A 24,761-nucleotide genomic window follows, 5' to 3' on the forward strand; every position below is an offset into this window, starting at 1 on the left:
AAAATAATCTATTGAGTAGAAGGAGTTGTCATTCAGAAATTCTTTTAAATGTTGGTTGGCTACTGTCAGACTTTTAATGCTGTTTGGCAAATGTCCAAAGATTTTTGTGGCAACATAATTCACCCCTTTGCCAAAGTGAGATTTAATCCAGAATAGTGAAGATCATCCTTTCTTCTAGTGTTGTAGCTATGCACTTCACTGTTATTTTTGAATTGGGATGGGTTATTAATGACAAATTTCATAAATGAATATATGTATTGTGAAGGTACTGTGAATATCCCAAGTTCCTTAAATAAATGTCTGCAAGGTGATCTTGGGTGGGCTCCAGCTATTATTCTGATTACAAGCTTTTGTACAATGAATTGCCCCAAAATATGATGCTATAGGAAAGCAGTGAATGAAAATAGGCATAATGGGCTAATTTACTGACATGACATGTTTATCACCAAAATTTGCAATAACCCTAATACCATAGGTAGCTGAACCTAACCATTTCAGCAATTCATTTATGTGTTTCCTCCTATTCAATTTCTCATCAATGCCCACACCCAGAAATTTTGAATATTCTGCCTTAGCAACAGACTTCTGTTCATAGTCAATGTTTATCAGTGGTGTTATGCCATTTACGGTACAGAATTGTATAAACTGTGTTTTCCCAAAATATATTAAGAACAATAAGGGACACAAGACTGAACCCTGTTCGACACCATTCTTGATTCCCCCCCCCCCCCCAGTTAGAGGATTCTGCTGATTTTTGCAGCCCATCTGTACTGTTAATTTCCATCTTCTGCATTCTTCAGTTAAGTATGAATTAAACCATTTGCGCACTGTCCCACTCATACCACAATACTTAAGCTTATCTAGAAGAATTTCATGATTCACACAATCAAAAGCCTTTGAGAGATCACAAAATATCACAATGGGTGATGTTCAGTTATTAATTGCATTTAATATTTGGTCAGTGAAAGCAGATGTAGCATTTTCTGTTGAAAAGCCTTTCTGTAAACCAAACTGACAGTTTGTTAGTACTTTATGTTTAGAAATACGTGATGCTACGCTTGAATACATTGCTTTTTCAAGAATTCTGGATAAAGCTGTCAGAAGTGAGATTGGGCGGTAGTTGTTAGCATCAGACCTATTCCCTTTTTTATGCAATGGTTTAACAATAGCGTATTTCAGTCTATTTGGAAAAATGCCCTGTTTTAGTGAGCTACTACATATGTGGCTAAGAATCCTACTTATTTGTTGGAAACAAGCTTGTAGTACTCAGTTGGAAATGCCATCAATTCCATGTGAGCTTTTACTTTTGAGTGAATTTATTATTTTCCTGATTTCAGTAGGAGAGATGGTTGAATTTCAGTTTTATCAAGGTGCATAGGTATTGCCTCTTTCGTATACTGCCTTGCATTTTCTAATGAATAGCTGGATCATATTTTCTGTACAACATTTATAAAATGATTCTACTTCTGACTTCTTGTTCACAAACTTTTCATTGAGTGTGATAGAAATACACTCTTTGTGTGCTCTTAGTTGCCCTGTTTCCCTTTTAACAATATTCCAAATAGTTTTAATTTTGGTATTAGATGTGCTAATCTCAGACATAATGCACTTACTTCTGGACTTTTTAATAACTTTTCTTAATACAGTGCAGTAGTTTTTATAATGTTTCACTGTTTCGTGGTGATTACTCCTCCTAGCTATAAGATATACTTCCCTTTTCTCTTTACAAGATATTTTATCCCTTTTGTAAGCCATGGCTTTTTACATGGTTTCTTAAAATTATATTCCACTGTTTTCTTAGGGAAACTGTTTTCAGGTACACTCACAAAGGTATCATGAAATAGGTTAAATTTTTAAATTAGCATCAGGTTCCCTGTACATCCCATCCCAGTCCAACTGTTGCAAGCATTCCCTAAAATTTTCAATTGTTAAATCGTTAATTGACTGCACTATTTTGGAGGACTCCTTTCATTACTGTATGGAGCTATATCATATACAGTAACTAGCTGTGCTTCATGATCAGACCGACCATTCTTAACAGGAAAAGTTTTTATTTGGTTAAATTTGTCTTGGTCTATGAAAACATTATCTATCAGTGTGCTGCTTTCCTGTACCACCTGAGTAGGAAAATCAGCAACGGTTGTCAAATTGAAAGAACCAGGTAATACTTCAAGGTCAAGCTTCCTATCGGACCGTTCTAGAAAATCTACATTGAAATCCCCATACGCAATAATTTGCTTTCCCCTGTATGGCAGATAGCACAACAAAGAATCCAAGTTTTTCAAAACTAGTTGAAAATTTTCCATTTCATTATCTGTGAGATGATTACTAATATTATTTGCAAGGTCGTTAATATACACCATTAACAGCAAGGTTCCCAACACACTTTTGGGGCACTCTCAGTTATTTCTTCATGTGTCAATGACTTTCCATTCAAGTTAATGTGGTGCACCTTCCCTACCAATAAATCCTCAGTCCAGTTCAAATTTTGCTTGATATCATATGTGATTGTACTTTTCATAATAAATGTAAGTGTGGTACTGAATCAAATGCTTTTTGTAAATCAGAAAATACTGCGCCTGCCTGACCGCCTTGATCCATGGCTTTCAGGATATTGTGTAAGAAAAGTGTGAATTGGGTTCCACATGATAATTGTATTTTGAATCCATGCTGATTGACTTGGAGGATGTCATTCTGTTAGAGATACCTTTTTACGTTTGATATCAGAAAATGTCCAAAGATTCTAAAACATATCTATGTCATTGGATGGTAGTTTTGTGGATCGCTTCTGTTGCCCTTCTTGTAGACAGACGTGACCTGTGCTTTCTTCCAATTACTGAGCACTGTTTTTTGTTCTAGGGATCAATGGTAGATTATAGTTCAAAGAGTGGCTAGCTCAACCACAGTACTTGGCAAGATTCTCATAGGGATGCCATTGAGCCCTGAAGCTTAACACTAGTGCCACTAGTATCTATATCACTCATCTTTACAGTGATGTGACAACTAAATTGAGGCAGTAACCCTCGATTTCCATATGTAAAGGAACATTTGAAAACCAAGTTCAGTGTTTCTGATTTTGCTTTACTACTTAGTTTGTCTCTGGCTTGTGCACGAGTGTCTGGACATATTACACACCACTTCTGAAGCTCAAATGTGTAAATCCTGCCCCACTTATTAGTTGTGTGTCTATTTGACGTGTGTATGCGAGCAAAATAGGCTTTTTCTCTTCGTGAAGTAATACTGAACATTACACAGTAGAGTGTACAAACAAAATCATCTACAGCTATATACATACTCTCAGAGACATTGCACTGGGCATTGTGGAGAGTACTTGTGCTGTTTTCAAAGTAATTCCCTTTCTTTTGCGTTCAAAAATTGCGCAAGAGAAAAATGATGGCCTGAATGCTTCTGTATGAGTCCCAATATCCATTATTTTGTTATTACAGTCCGAGCACTAGAGGAATGTTAGAGACAGTATAATCATTCTGCTGTGTGTTGCAAATGCGGGTTCCCTAATTTCCTCAACATCATTCTGTGAAAAAATAGTCTTTTTTTCTCATAGGATCCCCATCTATCCTCATGGAGTAATTCTGTATCACTCTTGTACTAATCAAACCAAACAGTAGTGGCTCTATGAGAGTGAGTTTTGAATTACTTCAATGACTTTCTTTAATCCAACCTGTTGGGGATCACAGATCCTGAATACTTGAGCAGTATTCAGGAAAAGGTTGCCCAAGTGTTCGGTATGTGGTCTATCAGGTTTCAAGGACTCAACCTTGTCTTCAAGTATACCTGTAAGTTAAAATAAATAATATCACCAAAGTGCAAGACCATAAGCATGTAAACAATATGAGAGAAAAAGGATAATTGGGGTCACATAAACCCACATTATTGAGTATACCTAAGAGTATAAATTATGGGTCAAGATGTCCATGTCAAAGTTAACTTAAAAGGCTCATCAGATTGAATGCCCAAATGGGTCCACATAACAAGCAAATTTCAACTGCAATTGATGTAAGTCATCCATATCGTGAATGTGCCAGCAATGGTGCATGGTGTCTAAATAAACCAAATAAATCAACATTTGACACTGTGTGGAAGGCAGAACTATGTAACACGTAGCTGCACTTAACGAAGTGACCAACCTCTCAAATGTTTATGAATTGCTGTCATTGCCAGGCAGCACTTAGATAGCATGTAAGTGGAACAATGAAACTGCAGTTCCAAGTATCATTAACCAAGAAACCAAAATAACCTGCAACACTGTGTTAGTGCACTGCAGCTAATACTTATGAAAGACTTTTACAGAGCGCCAATGTGTTCCATGTGTCAGTGGAAACAGAACTGAGCAGTGGTGCTACGGGTTGCACCCTTGTAAACACAGCATAAGCAGCTCACATTACAAACTGAAATGTAACTAGGATTAGTGTTAGAGACACAACAAAAATTAGAAATTGGAACTGGCTGTAGGTAACAGCTCAAAGTCATATTGACAAACATTCGCTCAATACCAAACACGCATATAGAATATAAATTGGTATGTGCTGAAGTTAGCATTACTACATAAGTTACAGTAAAGGAGCTATCATCACAAATAAAACACTAGGCCAACTGATTAAAAAAGTATGTACAGTTATAGCAATAAAACATATAAACACTAGGTCCCAGGAACTGGGGCAGCACTATGGTATAACACCACCAGCCAGTTAGCTACAGACAGTAATGGGCTATTGAAAGCACTGTACAAAATTATTCAGTATATTCTCAAGCATAAGCTCTGTATTTATCCTAAGGCTATAGCACTGATTATACTAGAAAAGATCAAGGTTTTTTAAATGCAAAACTAGTAATCCTGACACTTCTGTTAACAAACAAATAGAGCTTAGGCATAAAAAATATTGAATAATTTTGTGCAATGCTTTCAGTAGCCCATTACTGACTATCTAACTTGGGCTGCTGGCACTATACCAAAAACATACAACAGTGACTGGACCTAGAGTTTTTAATGTGTTTTATTGCTATATTGCCCATTTATTGTATATTGGTCTCCTTTTCCTCTTGGAAAATAATTTCAACTTTTACCTCGTGAGATGCATCACAATTTGGCATTTCTGTTATGTTTGGGCCTCTTTGCCACTGGTTCTAAATTGTGACATTGTTGTTCATTATGCTTCTTGTTTTTTATATATATATATATGCTTTTTAATTAGCTGGCCTAGTGTTTTATTCGTGACGATAGCTCCTTACTGTAATTTATGTAGTAATGCTAACTTCAGCGCATACCAATTTATATTCTGCATGTGTTCCATATTGACTGATTGTTTGTCATTAGTATTAAGCTGTGAGTGTGTGTGTTCTGTGGTTCTATTGTTTTTAGGTCAGGTTTACTATATGTTCCATTAACTGTGATCACAATCCATTATTTTTCTGTAAGGGCGAACATCTCTTGTACATGTGCCATTATTACTTTTGGCAGTTTACCTATAGCCAGTTCTAACTACCAATTTTCATTGTGTCTCCAACACTAACCCTGGTTACACTTCAGTCTGTAATGTGTGTTTCTTACGCTGTGTCTACGAGGCTGTGACCCATAGTGCCACTGCTCAATTCTCATTCCATTGACAGATGGGACACATCGGCGCTCTGTAAAAGTATTTCATAAGTTTTAGGTGCAGTGCGCTAGCATAGTGTTGCAGGTGTTTCAATTTCTCTGCTAATGATACTTGGAAAAGCAGTTTCCTTGTTCCACTTACATGTTATCTGTGTGCTGCCTTCCAATGACAGCACATCATAAACATTTGTTTGGTTGGTCATTTTGTAAGCTAGCTACATGTTACATAGTTTTTAGCCTGCTATTTTCAGCCTTCTGCCTCCCATCTGGCTTTATTTGATTGCTTTAGACTCTATGCCCTATCGCTAGCATTTTCAGACTGTGGAAGACTTATGTCAGTTGCAGTTGAAATGTGCATGTTGCGTGCGTACATTTAGGTATTCAGTCTGATGAGTCCTGTACAGCTGATTTGTTACCTTTGTTAGCTTTGACATAAATGCATCAACCTTCTATTTATAGGTATGCATGATGGTGTGCATTTTTCTGATCCCCAGTTATGTTTTTTCTCCAGTTTTGTTTGCATGTGTATGGTCCTGCAGTGTGGAGGAATTATTTATTTTACTTACAGATACACCTGAAAAGAGGGCTGAGTCCCTGAAAATTGGTAGTGTAAGGACTCCAATCAATAAACAAAAGTAAATCTGTAGTGTACATTTTAATCATGAATATCTCTACAGTCACTCAACAGTGACATTTCGTCTAGATAGCTGTGCTGGGAATAATCATTCTGATCAGTGCACACCCAGACTGACAGATCATTTATGTGCGTATATGGAAACAAAAAGAAAAATTTATATATGGCTGGGTGCAATTATCGTTATTTATTTTTTATTAATATACAGTCACAGTTAGTGGTGTAAAATGCCTGGGCATTTATAAGTTGGAACAAATGCCAAGGATAAATGCGTGGGCAAATGCCCAAAATGCCCAGACAATTATGCATTTTAAAGATGAATTGGCAAGTGGCGCTTATAAAAATTTTTGTTCTAATATTTTGTATTGGAAAAGGTGTTTTGTGACACTGCTTTTTTAGTGGTTTGCTAACCAAGTTGAAAAAGATACTTGAAAGTTAGGGCAAAGTTCTTAGGGAAAACAAATTGGACTGTAAATATAACTTTTTAGATCTTTAATGAGGTCAGTTCTTGGGGTAGGGCATAACAAAAGAAGAAAGCAACACTCAAGTTTAAAAGTATTTTTGAAATAAAGTATAGCTTAAATTAAGCAGCTAGCCTGTAGGTAGTATGTTTACTTATATTATACTACAGCAAAAAAAATTAAAAAATTGTTGTAAGTTTCTTGATCTTCATAGGATGAAGAAGAATCATCAAGTTCTGACTCTGCCCCAGATTCTCCTGAATCTTATTCCTTGTTGACCATTGGATTCCTTTCCATTTTGTCTTTGCAAGTGCTGAAGGAATGCTCTGTCACTGCAGATTTAACTGACGTGCCCAGAATTTCTATGGCAGCTTCTGCAAATTCACAAGTTCCTTGTAAACCTCACCACCACAATTAAGGATTTACATGATGATTTTTATCTTCCTGAGGGAGAGGACTCACTCCTTCCCACATACTTTGTTTGGATCCTATTCCTTGTTTGTCCCTATAAGAAATTCTCTCTATCCTGAATAACATTTAGTCCAGTGTTCTTTGCTGTGCCACAAACAAAGCTTGTTGCATCAAACACCTCAAAACGCTTCAGGTTACTACCTTGTACTGCTGGATCAGGAAGATAAGCTGCAAGGTGTGCATTCATTCTTTTGTTATTAAACTCGTGCTAATGTCATTATTTTATCATCACAGCAGTGCACTCATGCAAAAGTAGATAAAAGAAAGGATCAGAACAGAAAACTGTAATCTGTCTCGTATGTTGCTCTCCCCCCTCCCCCACTGAAAGCAGTTTAACATTTAAGAATAAATGTATCATCAAGAAACACGTGTCAGTTGTTTAATACATTGAGTAATAATTTTGTTATCAATGATCATTCTTCAATAATATTCAGAGATTTAACATGGGCTATAAAATGCATTATATTACAGAGCGATGACTTAAGGACAATGTTTTTTATACCAGCTTATCACTACACAGTTGTTTAATGTGTGTGTGTGTGTGTGTGTGTGTGTGTGTGTGGGGCTGCGACAGAGAGAAACCAAGAGTGGAGAGTATATCTGGTAATATTATAAATGATAAGCAGCTGTGAGTAACATGCGCCATTCCTTGGTACAGCAAGTTGTAATTCTCATTTAAAAAGGAAAAAAACTGCTTCTCTCTTCTTTCCTTTTGTTCTTAGTAATAAATGAATGATACAAATAATAAATGAATGACATACATAGGATTAAGTGAAAACAGTTTTTAATATCAGGAATATCATACCATCCCTTATTTTAATTGGTAAATTGTACATTCTAGCAGTAAAAACTTTAAAAGGTACTTTTTTTATAAATACCCAGATTTTTGGCCATTTAAAACTGCTTTGGGCAAATTCCCAGGCAAATGACCATTTATAAATGTCCTACCAAGTTAGGCATTGAAACTCTGGAGATCTCATGACAACTTGAGGTTTTTTTTCCTGATGTGATATTATCTCTGTATTAAGTGGGTATGGCACTCTGTATCACTAGAATAGAATTGTCATGAAAATTTAAACCCATGTAGAATAAATAAATTATTGGAAAAAGAGACTGTATTTTACCAGCACTCTGAAATGTCATCTCCGTCTAGGTACACTATTTTCCAGACAAGAATTTTGCTGGAGATACAAATTCTCACTCTATTAACAATCCCAAGACATGCTCATATACAATTGAATTGTCTGTATCAGATATGTAATAATGTAAAGAAATTTTATGATATACAAAACTGGGTAATTATAATGTGATTTTAATAACTGCATGTTTCAATTAGAAAATTGTCTCCTCAGTGGTAATACATTTAGAACTTTTTTTAACATAAAGTTCTCTGTTTAAAAAGAGGGTGAAATGTCGTTGTGGGTACATGAAATAGCTCTCAATGGCCACATAAGTGGAGCAACATCACTGCATTGTAAAATATTTAAACATCTGTGAGCATGACATGTCATAGTTACAAAAAATTGAGAGATTTTGTTGAGGAAATGCAGATTGCCACAACATTATTTTAAAATTTTCAGTTTAACTGTAAGAAATATTTGCTGCTTCACTGCAGTTTTACGTTATTGCAGAATGACAGTCTGCAGATTATCACACAATATCTGGATTCAAAGTATCCCAATAGGTATTCATAATGCTATTCACACTTTATCTGATACATGCTTTTTAATTTTAACATGCTTGTTTAGTACCCAGAATTATCATTAAATCTTACATTTCCAGTGTTCAGCTACACGGATTGCATTATTGTTTGCTGCAGGAAGAATATTGAACATAAATGACATGTCAGTATGATTGCACTCTGTCTGTCATCAGCTGCAACAGTTAATAGCATCCTGAATATCTGTTCCATTCAATGTACTGCTAGTTCTGTGATTCAGCTTCAGCGTGTTTTGGTGGTCCTTGTATGATGTTGGAAATGACATGCCCAATTGTACTTTGTTGCAGATGTGTCTTCTCCTATAGTCCTTTTCATTGAATCCAAATCAATTGATGTAACTTTGTGGAGAATAGTTGGAACGTTTGTGAGATTTTTGAAAATATTTTGGCAGGCAGTTGGCTTTCAACTTTAGAGTATTTAAGCTCTTCCATAGAGCATATGGCGCTCTGTCTCATTCTGTGTGGGTATAAAGGTTGTAATAGCATCCAAGTGCCAATTTACGATTAAAGAGTGCTGTTCGGCTACTGTTGTTAAGTTCAGTGTATAATATGCTTTCTTGTCAAACATGTATTTCTTATTTGTAAAGTTATTTTTTTTATGTTGCCCAGGATCATTTAAGTAAATTACTTCAGCTCCAAGCTCAACTGAATAATTATGAAATAATCAAGCCAGGCAGAATATTTCTGAAGGAGGGTGAACTCTTAAAGTTGTCAAGAAAGGACAGTCAGCCACGATATTTCATTCTGGTAAGTGTGAAATTACTTTTACTATTGTATACACAAGTGTGAAATTGTTTTAATTACAGACACAGAATAGCTAAATATATGCTAAAGAGAATAATCAGGCTATTTTTTGTTTGGTGTAATTTTTATTTAGTCCCTGAAATTTATTGAATAATTATTTCACTTAATTCTAAGATATCAGCAATGACAATTAGAAATGTTCAGTGATCAGCATTATTTACAAAATATTTATGTTCTGGGTTTAAGCCTTGATGTTTCAATGTTGATAATGGCATTTTTGAACTATTGTAACATCAGCATTAAAGACTTGATATTGACCTTTGGTATAGGCAAAAAAAAAAGATGCAGTGTTTGAAGCCTCACTTCAAGCAATGTTGAGTTCCAGTTATTGAAATATGTCATGTCAGAGCCACAATTAAGTCCAAAACCAAATGCAGAGTCATCAGTGAAGTGCAACACTTAACCACTATCGGCTATCTACACTAGTGGCCATTAAAATTGCTACACCATGAAGATGACGTGCTACAGACGCAAAATTTAACTGACAGGAAGAAGATGCTGTGATATGTAAATGATTAGCCTTTCAGAGCATTCACAAAAGGTTGGCACCGGTGGCGACACCTACAACGTGCTGACATGAGGAAAGTTTCCAACCGATTTCTCATCCACAAACAGCAGTTGACCGGTGTTGCCTGGTGAAATGTTGTGATGCCTTGTGTAAGAGGAGAAATGCGTACAATCACGTTTCCAACTTTGATAAAGGTCAGATTGTAGCCTATCGCGATTGCGGTTTATCGTATCACGACATTGCTGCTCGCATTGGTTGAGATCCAATGACTGTTAGCAGAATATGGAATCGGTGGGTTCAGGAGGGTAATACGGAACGCCGTGCTGGATCCCAACGGCCTTGTATCACTAGCAGTCGAGATGACAGGCATCTTATCTGCATGGCTGTAACGGATCGTGCAGCCACGTCTCAACAGATGGGGATGTTTGCAAGACAACAACCGTCTGCACGAACAGTTCGATGACGTTTGCAGCAGCATGGACTATCAGCTTGGAGACCATGGCTGCGGTTACCCTTGACGCAGCATCACAGACAGGAGCGCCTGCTATGGTGTACTCAACAACGAACCTGGGTGCACAAATGGCAAAACGTCATTTTTTCAGATCAATCCAGGTTCTATTTACAGCATCATGATGGTCCCATCCATGTTTGACGACAATCGCGATGAACGCACATTCTAAGTGTGTATTTGTCATCGCCATATAGGCGTATCACCTGGCGTGATGGTATGGGGTGCAACTGGTTACACATCTCGGTCACCTCTTGTTCGCATTGATGGCACTTTGAACAGGGGACGTTACATTTCAGATGTTTTATGACCCATGGCTCTACCCTTCATTCGATCCCTGCGAAACCCTACATTTCAGCAGGATAATGCGAGACCGCATGTCGCAGGTCCTGTACGGGCCTTTCTGGATGCAGAAAATATTCGACTGCTGCCCTGGCCAGCACATTCTCTAGATCTCTCACCAATTGAAAACGTCTGGTCAATGGTGGCCGAGCAACTGGCTCGTCACAATACACCAGTCACTACTCTTGATGAACTGTAGTATCGTGTTGAAGCTGCAAGGGCAGCTGTACCTGTACACGCCATCCAAGCTCTGTTTGACTCAATGCCCAGGCGTATCAAGGCTGTTATTACTGCCAGAGGTGGTTGTTCTGGGTACTGGTTTCTCAGGATCTATGCACCCAAATTGTGTGAAAATGTAATCACATGTCAGCTCTAGTATAATATATTTGTCCAATACATAACCATTGATCGTCTTCATTTCTTCTTGGTGTAGCAATTTTAATGGCCAGTAGTGTATTATTTGCTCCATAATAAACATCATAATTTGAATAGAAATGTGAGGAACACTATACAGTTGTACTTATTACACTGTATTTCATAAAAAAACATTAATATCGTCATTCGTTTCAACTAAATGATTAAAAATAACAAAATATCTTGCCTTGCTATTGTGTCTACTTCCAGTGACCTACTAAATTTTCTTTGTAGAGCAGTATGCCGCAACAACCGGAACCTGACTGGTGTGAGCCGGAGAAGTGAAAACAAGCCAAGATGATAATTTTACAAATAGACCCACACAAAGGCTGAATGGTTTATACAGACATTAAATATACCAGAATACAGAAACATTACAAACTTAAGATATTTGAAGAACATTCCAGAAATGATAAATACTGTATATCAAGTAAGTGCAGGTGGTCAGGGTTGAACAGATGACCTATAGTACACCAGCCAATGACACAAATCTCTATGCCACCCTGTATGTGCCATAACTCCTGGCACTGCTCCCTCTCCCGGAGAAACAATAACCAGCTGTTCCAGAAATTCTCAGTGGAGTTGACTATATCGCCCTGGATCTATATCATGTCAGTAGTCCTCTGTATGGCGGCACTTGTGGCGTCTCGCATTCCGGTCATGTTCTTACATCTTCTTCAGTATGATGAGCCTCAAAGGTAGCCCATTGCGTCAAAGCTCCACAATCATTGAGCAGGTCTTCAGTTTTCTTGAACAATAAGCCCCCATCATCAATGTGCACCTCAGGACTGTAGTAGGGATTCATACGGCACACAAGTACAACGTCTTTGCACTTCTGTCTTCTTGATGGAGGGTCATAATTCTCAATTTTGTTTATGACATCCATCAAAGGATATAATAGGCCCCAAAGTAATGTGTTAGTAACTTTTCCGATAGTCCTACTTTTTGCACAGTCATAAAAATCCAAACCAAGTCTCCTGGGCTGTATCTCACTGTTTGGCACTATAGTGCTCTTGGTCCTTTTCCTGAGCGTCCAGGGTCTGTGTGTGAGCCAGCTGTTCTGCTTCTCCAGTTGTGGTTGATAAGTGTTTCACATAATTATCCTGACTATTCTCCGATCAAAATGGGAACAGTGTATCCATTGTTGTTCTGTTCTCACAACCATGAAGCAGAAAGAACAGTGTGAAGTCTGTAGTGTCTTGCTTTGTTTTGCTGGATTCAGATGTCACATCGGGCAGTATTGTAGCCCAATCTTTCTGTTTTCCAATAAAATGCATCTAGAATACATCTGCCAGCATCTTATTAAAGTGTTCTGTAAGGTCATTCTTCTACGGATGGTAGGCAGCTGTCATCCTGCCAATGATGCCACAACATGAAATTACCTCTGATACTAATCTCAACTGGAAAACTTTTCCAAGATGAGAGATCATCACAAGGCATGCTCTGTGCTTCAGAATGTCGTCTTCTACAGAGAACTTTGCTATTTTGTGAGCTTCACATTAAGATAATTGTGGCATGTGCTTCCATTGTTGGCATTCCATGTAGTGGTTCACATAGTGTCCAATGGACTGGTAGACACCTGGCTGGTGATACCTGTGCCTCATTATGTCAGATCTTCAGAAATCCCAAGAGCCCACAGGTTGGATCATCGTAGAAAAGCCTCAGGATAGCTGGCTGTAGATGAGCTGGGATGATGACCATTCCCACCCCATTTGACTGTAAATCCTTTCATACAGTATTCCATTAATTGATTGGAATTCTCCTTTGGTTGATTCCTCCTCCAAGGCTTTTGTGATTGTCAATAGTGCTGGAACTTCCCTGTGTTCAACATAATATTATTTAATGCACAACAGTGACTGATATTTCATCCACATTGCTGTGTTCTGCTAAAGGATTCCTTGAAAGGCAGTCAGCATCCTTGTCTCTGCTTCTGCTTTTCCTCTCTGTGTGTTCGGGGGCTAGAATATACATGAGGTATTCATGCCTGTCATAAGAGGTGACTAAAAGGAGTCTCCTACTTTTCAGCCAAATCATTTATGGTCCCCTTTTAGGTTTTGACTTCCACCTTTACAAATTCTACAGAAGTGTGAGCCTTTTGGGAAAGGACGCCTTATGTGTTGCATCATATATCCATCATGCGCTGAGACCTTCTGCACTTGTTATTGTCATAGCTCTGCAACTTCACCCGTAATCGAGGTATTTGGGGAAGGACACGTTACAAGGTGTGTCATCTACTTCCACTGTCCACTGTCGTCTTCTGCACCCATAATTACGATGGCTCTTTTGGCACTCTATATCCACCATGGTAGCCAGTTCGTTGTGGAGGACCATCATGTATTCACTTGGTTGTAGTCCCCTGACAACACAGGAATCACACTGCTGATGCCTGAGCTGCAAACTCCCCATGTATGCCAAAGAGTAGATGCCCATCTGTCTGGGGCATCAGGACTTCTGACAATGCCCATCCTGCCAGGTGGCCTTTGCTGAGACTGAGTAGAGCCCATGGGGGAAAGGCCCCTGGTTGGAGTGGGTGGCATCAGGGCAGATGGCTCACAGTGAAGTAGAACATGTCATCTTTTGCTGGTAACTGAATGGCCCCACCAGTCTCTAAGAAAGGCAAGGTAGGCTTTAATGCAGATAAGTACAACCCCAAATCGTTCCCCTCACTCGCTACGCTATTGGGAGGAACATAAGGCTATAGACAAAAGAGAACCATATTCGCCTCAATATTTAGTTGGCAGCAGAACTGATGGGAATCCTTCCTAATTTTTGAAACACCTTGATGATAAGTTTGGGGAAGTGGTGACAATGTCCAAAATATGGAATGGGTCAGTCTTGATTCATACTGCATCCCCAGCCCTGTCATGTGTGTTGCTCACATGTGACAAGCTGTGTGAAATTCCTGTTTTGGTCAGTTACCATAAAAGCCTAAACATGGTCCAGGGGATTATTTTTCATCGAGATCTCCTATTGTGGTCCGCTAATGAGCTACACGCCAATTTTGAATGATTGGGTGTTTACTTTGACGAGCTTGTCCATAGGGGACATAAGGGACCTAAAGATAACAGCATCCCTGCTGGTGCCTTCATTTTAGCCTTTGAGGGTGATTCATTACCTGAAAAGGTGAGGGTGATGGTATACCCTATGCAGTGCTTTAAGTGCTGGAAATTCAGTCACATATCTTCCCAGTGCACTTCCAGCGCTGCATGTGGAGACTGCTGACATCTACTGCATCCGAACACTCCATGTGCCCCTCCTCCTACCTGTGTCAGCTGTGGAGAGTGCTACACTCCCTGCTAGGTGGACTGCGTGGTCCTCCAAAAGGAGGGGAAAATTATGGAGTACAAGCCCTGGACAGTGAACTGTGATTTATTTTCAAAGAATATTTGTAAGAATTTATTTTATTTACTAGCAATTCATCAAGAACATTAACACATTTAATCACACTATGTAAGCATGGAAGTAGTTGCCAGGGAGTAACTGATGAAATCGTAACAAATTCATTTTAACAAATGGGAATTTTATTCACTTTAATAGTGCCTAAAAACATTTTTTTAAAAAGAAACAGATTTAAAATTATTATCAGAAAGCACCCTCTAAATATCAAAGTTACAAAAAATTCAGAGGCAGAAAGAAACAAGTTTTGATTGTATAAGCTTTCAGGTAGAGAACCTTGCTGCTCCCTTTTGACACGGCCATAGTTACGACTGCTCACAACAGCCTCTGAAAGACTACACTGGTGCAAATCTGCAACACACCAGATAACTTTAAACTAAAAGTTTTAACAATTTACACAATCACACACACTATGCACCCCCGTAGGAGGGATGGAAATGGTCCAAAACACTAACAATTAAAATATTAACCTTGCCACCGAAGGTGCAACTTGATTTTAACTTCTAAGAAAAGTCTTACGGTGAAAGGGTGGCAACTTTATATACTAAAATGATCATTTAAATAAAAGCCCATGAAATGCAATCTTATATAAAATTCTACAAGGTTGGACAAACAATAGTTAAGATGCTCTACAGCACACAGATACCGCCTCTCAAGATCATAGGCAATAATATCAAAGTTTCCAAAGATCAAAACATATTTCAGGTATCAGGCCATTACATTCCAAGCAATAAATTCGTTAACACACCAAATCCGACAAACATGACAGATACAGCTACTAACATACGGTAGATTGATAGGGAGATTACCGGACAACCCGAACCACAGGTTGCTCTAACCCGTCCCTACTCCACAAGGGAAAAACGGACCACCCAATTTATAAACAACCACCTTCCCGTGGGTGGGCAAACGAAGAAGAATAGTGGGATGACCCCAAAGCGAAACAGCTGGTGACCTCACCAAGAAAACAAGTAGAATTTAACAAGAGTAAATCAAACAACATATCACCAATCACTTAACTTCTAATAAACTGCGATTTCTCGAGAAGACCTGGCACAGCACCCCTAAATCACTCTCCCAAACTGTCTGCTGCCAGCCGCTTCAATGGACGCAGGAAGGCGCGCCGATCTCCCGTCTCATGGCATCGCAGCTCGCACCGACCAGACTGATGTCGTGGGTTGACTCCTGTTGCTCTCGTGTCGACCGCAAAGTCACTACCCCTCGCTACATGCCGTGACCCACTGGACTCACGTGGCGACCTCACATGCGCCGATGCTCAAGACGGACAATTCATCTTGTGTCTCAGTGCACGACCGACCAACCGATCGATCCAAATGCCAATAACCATTGCCTGAGCAAACTCGAGCAGACTGGTGTCCTAATGCGCAGACTCAGATGCAGGAACTAAGCCCCGACTGGGCGACCACTCGCTGAGTTCTCTTACTGGCGGAATGGGAAGACTCTCATTTTGCTGGCTTTAAAGGTTGATCCAAACGACAGACATACTAGCACTCTGAACGACAGACAGGCACTAACTGCCTAACAAATGCAGACGAGAGACCGACTAGAAAGCTGGGGACGAGAGACTGACCCACTGGCGAGCTCATAGCGCCCCTTATATGCACATGAACTGGCAACCTTTCCCCTTTTCCTACCAGATGGAGACACCAAAGCTGCGATTGCCACAGCGGCGCCACCACCAGAAACGGAAGGCGACTGCTTCACACGATGCACTGCGGCGAGCTCTTCAAAACAGCAATTTTTACCACAGCTCAGACAGGATGACTTATCAAGAGGCTAAAAAGAAGTATGACTGGTTGAACGCTGTTCGATTGCTCTCATCTTACGCTTACACTACAACAATGTCACTCTCACTGGCGACAGTGGTCACCTTGTCGAAGCCTTCTACAGTGGCCCCTCAGGACTGCCCAGCTACATTCCCCTCCCCTTGGTGGTTGGGGGCACTTCTTCATCTTTTGTGCCCAAAGCATCTACTTTGGGAGCAAAACCCCTCCCCTAAATGCCGGCGACGTCAGTCCCCTCCTCCAAGCTGGAGATGCAACAGCCTCCTCTGGCTCCTCTCACATGGAATGGTTCCCTTGGGACTCTGCTTCCCAAAGTCTCACCCCATGCAAAGTGGGCTGAAGGATCCACAAGCTGCTGGTCGAAGGACTTCAAAGTCTTGTTCTAAGTCTTCCTCTGTACCTGAAGCTTCTTCAGAGAGGCCCTCCCAGCAAGCTCAAACAAGTGAAGAAGAAGTCTGTTAAGAAACAAGATACTCCAGTGACCCCCACACCACCACTCCCTACCAATAATGCTTCCAAGAATGAGAATGAGGTCGAGATTTTAGCATTCCCTGAGGACCTAGATCTCTCCGAGGCCTCAGCAGCGAGGGTATTAGATACAAGCACTCAGCCGGTGGCTGCAGATGATTCTTAGGCATAAACTGCCTCCTTGGTCCCTTCATGCCTTCCCAGACTACTGGTGGCTTCATCCTCCAGTGGAGTTGTGGTGGTTTTTCTCCCCACCTGGCTGAGTTACGATAGCTCTTAAGCAATATACCTGCTTCTTGCATTGCTCTTCAGGAAGTCTGGTTTCCAGCAGTGCGGCCCCCCGCCCTTCAAAGCTGTTGAGGGTGTTCCAAAAATCGTACTGACTGTAACAGGATGTCAGGTGAAGTATGTACATATGTCCTTACCTCTGTATATGTCAAACCTGGCCATTTATAACACCATTAGAAGCTGTGGCTGTCAGAGTGAGGACAATGCAGGAATTTACTGTCTACACCATCTATCTTCCAACAGATTGTGAAGTCCTGCACCGTGTATTGGCTGCCCTAATTTCTCAACGCCCCCCCACCTTTTCTACTTCTGGGTGATTTGAACACCCATAACACTTTGTGTGTGGATCGAAAATTCTTGGCCACGGTAAAGATGTCGAGAATCTACTCACTCATCTCAACCTTTGCCTCCTAAATATAGGTGTCCCCGCCCACTTCAGTGTGGTGCATGGTACATACTTGGTCACTGATCTCTCAGTTTACTGTCCTGGCCTTCTACCATCTATCCACTAGAGAGCTCACGGCAACTTGTGTCGTAGTGGCCACTGTCCGCTGATCCTGTCCCTCTCATGGTGTCATTCACCTAAATGCTTGTCCAGAAGGGCTCTGCTACCACTGTGGGATCTCAATTGCTTGGTACCATCGTTGTGGTGGTCCAGGATGTTACTACAACCATTGTTTCTGTGGTTGAATCAGCAATCCCGTGTTCCTCAGGTTGTCCCCCAGAAGAAAATGCCTTGGTGGTCGCCAGAAATTGCTATGGTCATTAGGGATCGTAGGCAGGCCCTATAATGTCATAAGTGGCACCCATCAGTGGATCACCTTATTGCCTTCAAATGGCTATGTGCCCAAGTCCGTCAAGTAATCAAAAGACAGAATCAGGAGTGCTGAGAATGGTACGTTTCCACTATTGCTACATGAGCCTCTCCTTCCCAGATTTGGACAAAGCTCAAATGCCTTTACGGATGTCAGACCCCTGCCGGTATACCTGGAATTTCCACACATGGAACTGTATCTATTGACCCAGACACAATCACAGAGTATTTTGCTGAGCTCAAACCTCTGTGTCTGAAAATTACCACCTCCTTGCCGTCTTCAACTGCATCTGGAGTGATGGTGAATTCCTGTCATAATGGCGAGAAAGTATCATTGTTCCAGTGCTAAAACACATTAAGAACCCACTAGATCTGGGTAGCTGTTGTCCTATTAGCCTCCCCAACATTCTGTGCAAGCTGCTCGAACGTATGGTAAGCTGGCGGTTGTGTTGTCTCCTTGAGTCTTGGGGCGAATTTCACCACGGTCGCTCCACCATTGATGACTTGGTATACCTGGAGTCTGCCATCCTAACAACCTTTTCCTGCTGTCATCATCGTATTGCAGTCTTTCTTGACCTGACAAAAGTCTATGACACCACTTGGCGACACCACATCCTTGCTACATTACACAAGTGCGGTCTCTGGGGCCCGCTCCTGATTTATATGCAAAACTTTTTATCGCTGCACAGCTTCAGAGTTCAAGTTAGTGCTTCACACAGTTTGCCCCATATCCAAGGGAATAGGGTCCCTTGGGGCTCTGTGCTGAGTGTCCTACACTTTTTAGTGGCCATTAATGGTCTTGCAGCAGCTGTGCGGTCCTCATATCATCGTTCTTATGTGCTGACAACTTCTGCATTTCCTTTTGCTCATATACCATTGGTGTGGCTGAATGTTGACTGCAGGAACCCACATGAAAGGTGCAGTCATGTGCCCTCACCCACGGCTTTCAGTTTTCATTCACCAAGACTTGTGCTTCTGTGACCGTCGTACAGTTCACCTGCACCAACAACTTTACCTTGATAACCATCTGCTTAATGTAGTGGGCTATTATTACTTTTTAGGACTGCTTTCAGTGCCCGCTTAACTTGGCTTCACCATCTTCATCAGCTTAAGCAAAAGTGCTGGTGGCATCTTAACATTCTTCGATGCTTGAGTCATACTGACTGGGGTGCAAATTGCCACACAGTTGCAGCTATACAAAGCCCTGGTACAGTCCCATCTGGACTACGGGAGCCTGGCGCATGGTTCAGCATGGCCCTCAGCATTGCAGATACTGACCCCTATACACCACTGTGGAGTTCGATTTGCAATGGGAGCTTTCTGAATGAGTCCAGCGAACAGCCTACTCGTGGAAGCTGTGGTTCCTCCATTGTGGATCAGGTGGCAACAACTGCTTGCAGATTATACTGCACACATTTGCAGCTTGCCTAAACATCCCAATTACCATCTTCTTTTCTCTAACATGGCACTCCATCTCTCACAACTGTAGCCCAGATTGGGAATTACAATTGCAGTCTGCATCCAGTCAATTCTGACAGAACTTGAGTCTTTCCCTCTACCACCTCTGCTCCGAGTCCACTCACCTACACCCTTGTATACCTTGACCAAAGCTTTATCTGGACTTATGGCAAGGCCCAAAAGACTCAGTTCATCCTGAGGCCCTTCACCACCAATTTTTCTCTATTCTCGGTGAGTTGCAGGGCTCAGAAATGGTCTACGTGGATGGCTCAATGGTAGATGGTCACATTGGGTTCACTTATGCTCACACAGTACATACTGGACAGCACTGACTGCAGTGTTTTTGCTGCATAGCCTGTAGCCATATCTCATGCTCTTGAGCATATCCATTCCTGCACTAGCAAGTCCTTCCTCATTTGTAGCAAACTCCTTGAGCACCTTACCAGCTTTTGACCAGTGCTATCGTCGCCATCTGTTGATAATGGCTATCCTAGAGTCCGTTTATGTACCCAAACAACATGGACAGTCAGTGGTCTTCATATGGACCCCAGCACATGTCGGAATCCCAGGAAATGAACTTGCCGATAGGCTAGCCAAACGGGCTACTCGTAAACAAAGTCTGGAGATCAGGTACCAGAGTCTGATCTTTTCTTGGTGTTATACCACAAAGTTTTTTGGGATCTGGAAACAGAATGACACTCCTTGACTTTGCTGACAAGTAAAGGAGAAGACGAATGTGTGGAGGTCCTCTTGCAAGGACTCAATTGTCCTTTGCTGGCTCTGCATCGGCCATTCTTGACTGACTCACAGTCACTTCCTGCACTGCGAGGACCCACCTCAGTGTCACTGTCCAAATTTAGCTGCCCTGAGATGGACTTTTAACCTTCCTGATGCACTACCTATTGGGTTAGGTGACAGTGCCTCAACAGATGATCCAACTGTCTCATGGGAGCTTCCTGTGAAAACCTGTGCTCTCTAACCTTGAACAATAAAATGTTACTCATCACTAAAATTACACCTTTCCAGTCATTAGAGGTCCAAGATTTATATATTATGGCCCATGCCAACTGGTTTTTCTTCATGACAGGTGTTAGCAACTGCTTCTTTATTGACTTTTGTGCCTTCTGCCCACAATCAAGAAGCCAGTACCATACTGTTGAACAGACAATTTTGACCCCGGTAGCCAATATATCTCTTTTAAAGTCCTTACTTGTCTTGTGAGGATGAATTCTACATTTTCTAAGCAGAATTTTGTCTGTTGTAGGGATGATTTTTCGGTTTCATTCACATCAGCCTTTTCTCTTTGGAAACAGGGAGGCATTTCACTATATGCCCAAATAAGTTGTGAAACACTAAATTTTTCCGCACCAACAACTGAGGCAATGTCTCTTGCAGTCATAGAAGTGTGTTCATGAATAGCAACTGTTTTTGCCTCCTTCTTAGGTGAAATGTCCATGTTAACACAAGTACAAAGTTTTTCTGTCTAGAACACAGAAATAACATACACTTTTGCCACATGTACAAGCACTCAGCTGAACTAGATGGGACCATCAACTGTTGTTCACAGTCAAGGCAAGAATAGTCCACCAGGATTCCAACAATTGGGCTGATAAAATTGGTTACAACTAATCAACTTCAGTTCCTTGTAAAATATGAGCTTGTTCTCCTGAAGTCACAGTGTCCATTTCACCAGTCAACACAACGGATCCTTCCAACTATTCAGCCAGCAGAGAGAATTGTGGTCTGTCACAACAGTAAGTGGTGTGCCAAATAAATATGGCAAGAACTTGTTAATGCCCAAGTGTGAGCTATCACTTTTTCAGTACCTTCCTGAATTTGCACTAGAAATGCCTTATTCTAAAACCACTAGCATCACTATGAAACTGTGTTTTAACATTCTCATCAAACAATGCTAGAACTGGAGAAGATGTTACATCTCCTTAAGGACAAAGAAAGATCTTTCTTGCATCTTGTTCCAGGTGAATTTGGCATCTCCTTGCAGTAGTTGTTCCAAGTGACATGTGTTGGTACAGAAGTTCTTTGCTCCCCTGCAGGTTTGGGGTTAGAATAGGCCCAAGGTATTCCTGCCTGTCATAAGAGGTGACTAAAAGGAGTCTCCCACTTTTTGACCTAATCAGTTATGGTTCTCCTTTTAGAGTTTACGTACACATCTTTCAAAATTATCTGAAGTGCAGGCCATTTGGGGGAGGACACCTTACGTGGTGAAGTGTGGGCCATTTGGGGAAGGACACCTTACGTGGTGAAGTGTGGGCCATTTGGGGAAGGACACTTTACATGGTGCACCATATATCCAGTGTGCGATTAGACCTTCTGCACCTCTTATTGTCTTGGATCTGCAACTCCACCTGCAATCCAGTTATAGTCTGCTGTCCTTCTTCACCCCCATGACAATATTGGATTTCTCATAACCCAAAATCCAGCACGGTTGCCAGTCCATCATGATGGGATCGTCATGTACCCCTGTGATGGTGGCCCTCTGACAATACAGGGATCGCACTGCTGACGCCTGGCCTGCACACTCCCCATGTATGCCAAGGAGTAGATGTCCACCTTCTTGGGGCATCAGGACTCTCGGCAACGGCCATCGCGCCAGGTGGCCTTTGCTGTGGCTCGGTGGTGCCCGTGGGGAGAGTCCCTGATCTGAGTGGGTGGCATCAGGGTGGATGACCTGCAATGAAGTGGACCAAATCATCTTTTGCTGGGGACTGAATGGCCACAACAGTCTCTAAAAAATGGAAAGTCGAATTTAATGCTGAGAATTATGACCCCAAATTGTTCCCCTCCCTAGCCACACCAGGGGAGGAACATAGAAATATTGAAAAGAGAGAGCCTTATTTGCCAAGGTATTCAGTCTGCAGTATAATGGATGAGGACTCCTTTCTGGCTACAGAGCCTTAATTTTTGTCGATCACCTGGAGGACAAGTTTGGGGAAGTGGCTGCACTGTCAAAAATGAGAAATGGAGCAGGCCTCATTCAGACAGCATCCCCAGCCCAGTCCCGGGCATTGTTAGCCTGTGACCAGCTGGGTAATATTCCTGTTTCCATCATCCTACATAAAAGCCTCAACATGGTCCAGGGGATTATTTTGCATCACGACCTTCTCTTGCAGTCTGACAATAAGCTTCGTGCCAATTTAGAATGGCAGGGTGTTCACTTCATCCAGCGCATCTTTAGGGGACACAAAGACAATAGGGTTGCTACCAGTGTCTTCTTCTTGGCCTTTGAGGGTGATTCATTGCCTGAAAATGTCAAGATGATGGTATACTGATGTGACGTAAAACCATACGTCCCTCCCCCTATGAGGTGCTTTTGGTGCTGGAACTTCAGGCACATGTCTTCCTGCTGCAATTCCAGAGCCACATGTTGAGAACGTGGACATCCACTGCATCCAAATACTCCATGTGCACATCCTTCCACTTGTGTTAACTGTGGGGTGCACCACTCCCCCTGCTTGCCAGACTGCACAGTACTCCAAAGAAAGCGGAAAATTATGGAGTACAAGACCCTGGACCAGCTCACTTACCAAGATGATAATGTACGAGGGTTGGAACTTTAATAGTGGCAACTATTTATTTACAGCTCATACAAAATAGATGCGTGTTTCAAAGCTTTGCTGACTTTCAAAGTAGTCACCAGCATTGTGTATAACGTGTTGTCAGCGATGTGGAAGTCATAGGATATTCTTAGCAATGCCAGTTGTGTTGACAGTTCGAGTGGCGCGCTCTATTGCCCGATGAATTTGTAGCAGTTCTGAAGCAAATGTCGTGAAGGGTTTCTTTAGTATAGAAATCGAGTTGAACTTACGAGAGCTTAAGTCAGGGGAGTGCAGTAGCTGGTACAGCACTTAGCAGCCCCATCATTCAAACAAATCAGTAACAGCTTGCACTGTACATGCTTGAGCATTGTCCTGCAAAATGATAGTCAGGTCCTGCAGAAAGTGTCATCACTTATTTCTCTATGCCGTTCATTTTTGGAACACAACCTACAACCAGCTTAGAGACAGAAGTGATGACACTTTCTGTGGGATCTGACCATCATTTTGCAGGACAATTCTCAAGCACATACAGTGCAAGCTGTTACTGATTTGTTTGACTGATGGGGCTACTAAGTGCTATACCACCTACTGCACTCCTCTGACTCGTAAGTTCAACTTGATTTCTAAACTGAAGGAAACACTTCACGGCATTTGCTTCAGAACTGCTACAAATTCGTCATGCAGTAGACCACGCCACACGAGCTGTCAACACAACTGGCACTGCTAAGAGTATCCTAGGACTTCCATATCACTGGCAATGGGTTATACACAATGCTGGTAACTACTTTGAAGATCAGTAAAACTTTGAAACACGTATCTGTTTTGTACAAGCTGTAAATAAATAGTTGCCACTATTAAAGTTCCAACCTTTGTAAATTTGAAAGCTGCAGCTATGTTGACATTTCCCTCATATGTGAGTGTGGTTCTGACATCTCATACAGTGGACCCTCAGGGCCGCCCGAATACATCTGTCCCCTTGATGTTGGGGGCATTCTTTTTTTTGTCTCTCCCAAAGCGGCTACTTTGGGAGCAGTACCACCCCCCGCCCCCCCCATCCCCCCCTTGAAATGCTGGGTACATCGGACTTCTCCTCGTAGCCATAGAGGCTTCAGACTCCTCCGGCCCCTCTCGCACAGAAGTGGTCCCTAGGGACTCTCCCTTCCAAGATCTCCACTAACGCAAAAGTGAACACTCATCAGTGGCTGAAGGAGCCACAAGCTGTTGGACAAAAGGTTTCACAGTCTTCCTTCGTGCCTGAAGCTAGTTCGGAGAAGCCTTCCCAGCAAGCCCCTAAAGAGAAGCAAGAGAGCAAGCAGACGAAGAAGTCTGCTAAGAAACAGGACTCTCTGGTGGCCCCAACACTACCACTCCATACCAGTTCGGATTCTGAAGATGAGGTAGAGAATTTAGCATCCCCCAAACACCTGGATCTCACTAACGCCTCACCTGCAGTGAAAATGGATACAATACTCAACCGGAGGCAGCAGATAATGCTGAGGCGTA

General features: G+C 41.5%; 1 protein-coding gene across 7 annotated transcripts in view; it reads left to right on the top strand.

Annotated features, from left to right (window-relative positions):
• Nucleotides 1–24,761, top strand: part of LOC124721160 — a 191,943-nt gene that overhangs the window by 91,668 nt on the left and 75,514 nt on the right. For all 7 annotated transcript variants that reach the window (XM_047245989.1, XM_047245987.1, XM_047245985.1 and 4 more), the window contains one exon: nt 9,506–9,643. In XM_047245989.1, coding sequence (XP_047101945.1) covers nt 9,506–9,643 — 138 coding nt within the window. The remainder of the gene's footprint in view (nt 1–9,505; nt 9,644–24,761) is intronic.

Source organism: Schistocerca piceifrons, chromosome X (assembly GCF_021461385.2).
Source record: "Schistocerca piceifrons isolate TAMUIC-IGC-003096 chromosome X, iqSchPice1.1, whole genome shotgun sequence".
In the NCBI taxonomy this organism is placed as follows: Eukaryota; Metazoa; Arthropoda; class Insecta; order Orthoptera; family Acrididae; genus Schistocerca; species Schistocerca piceifrons.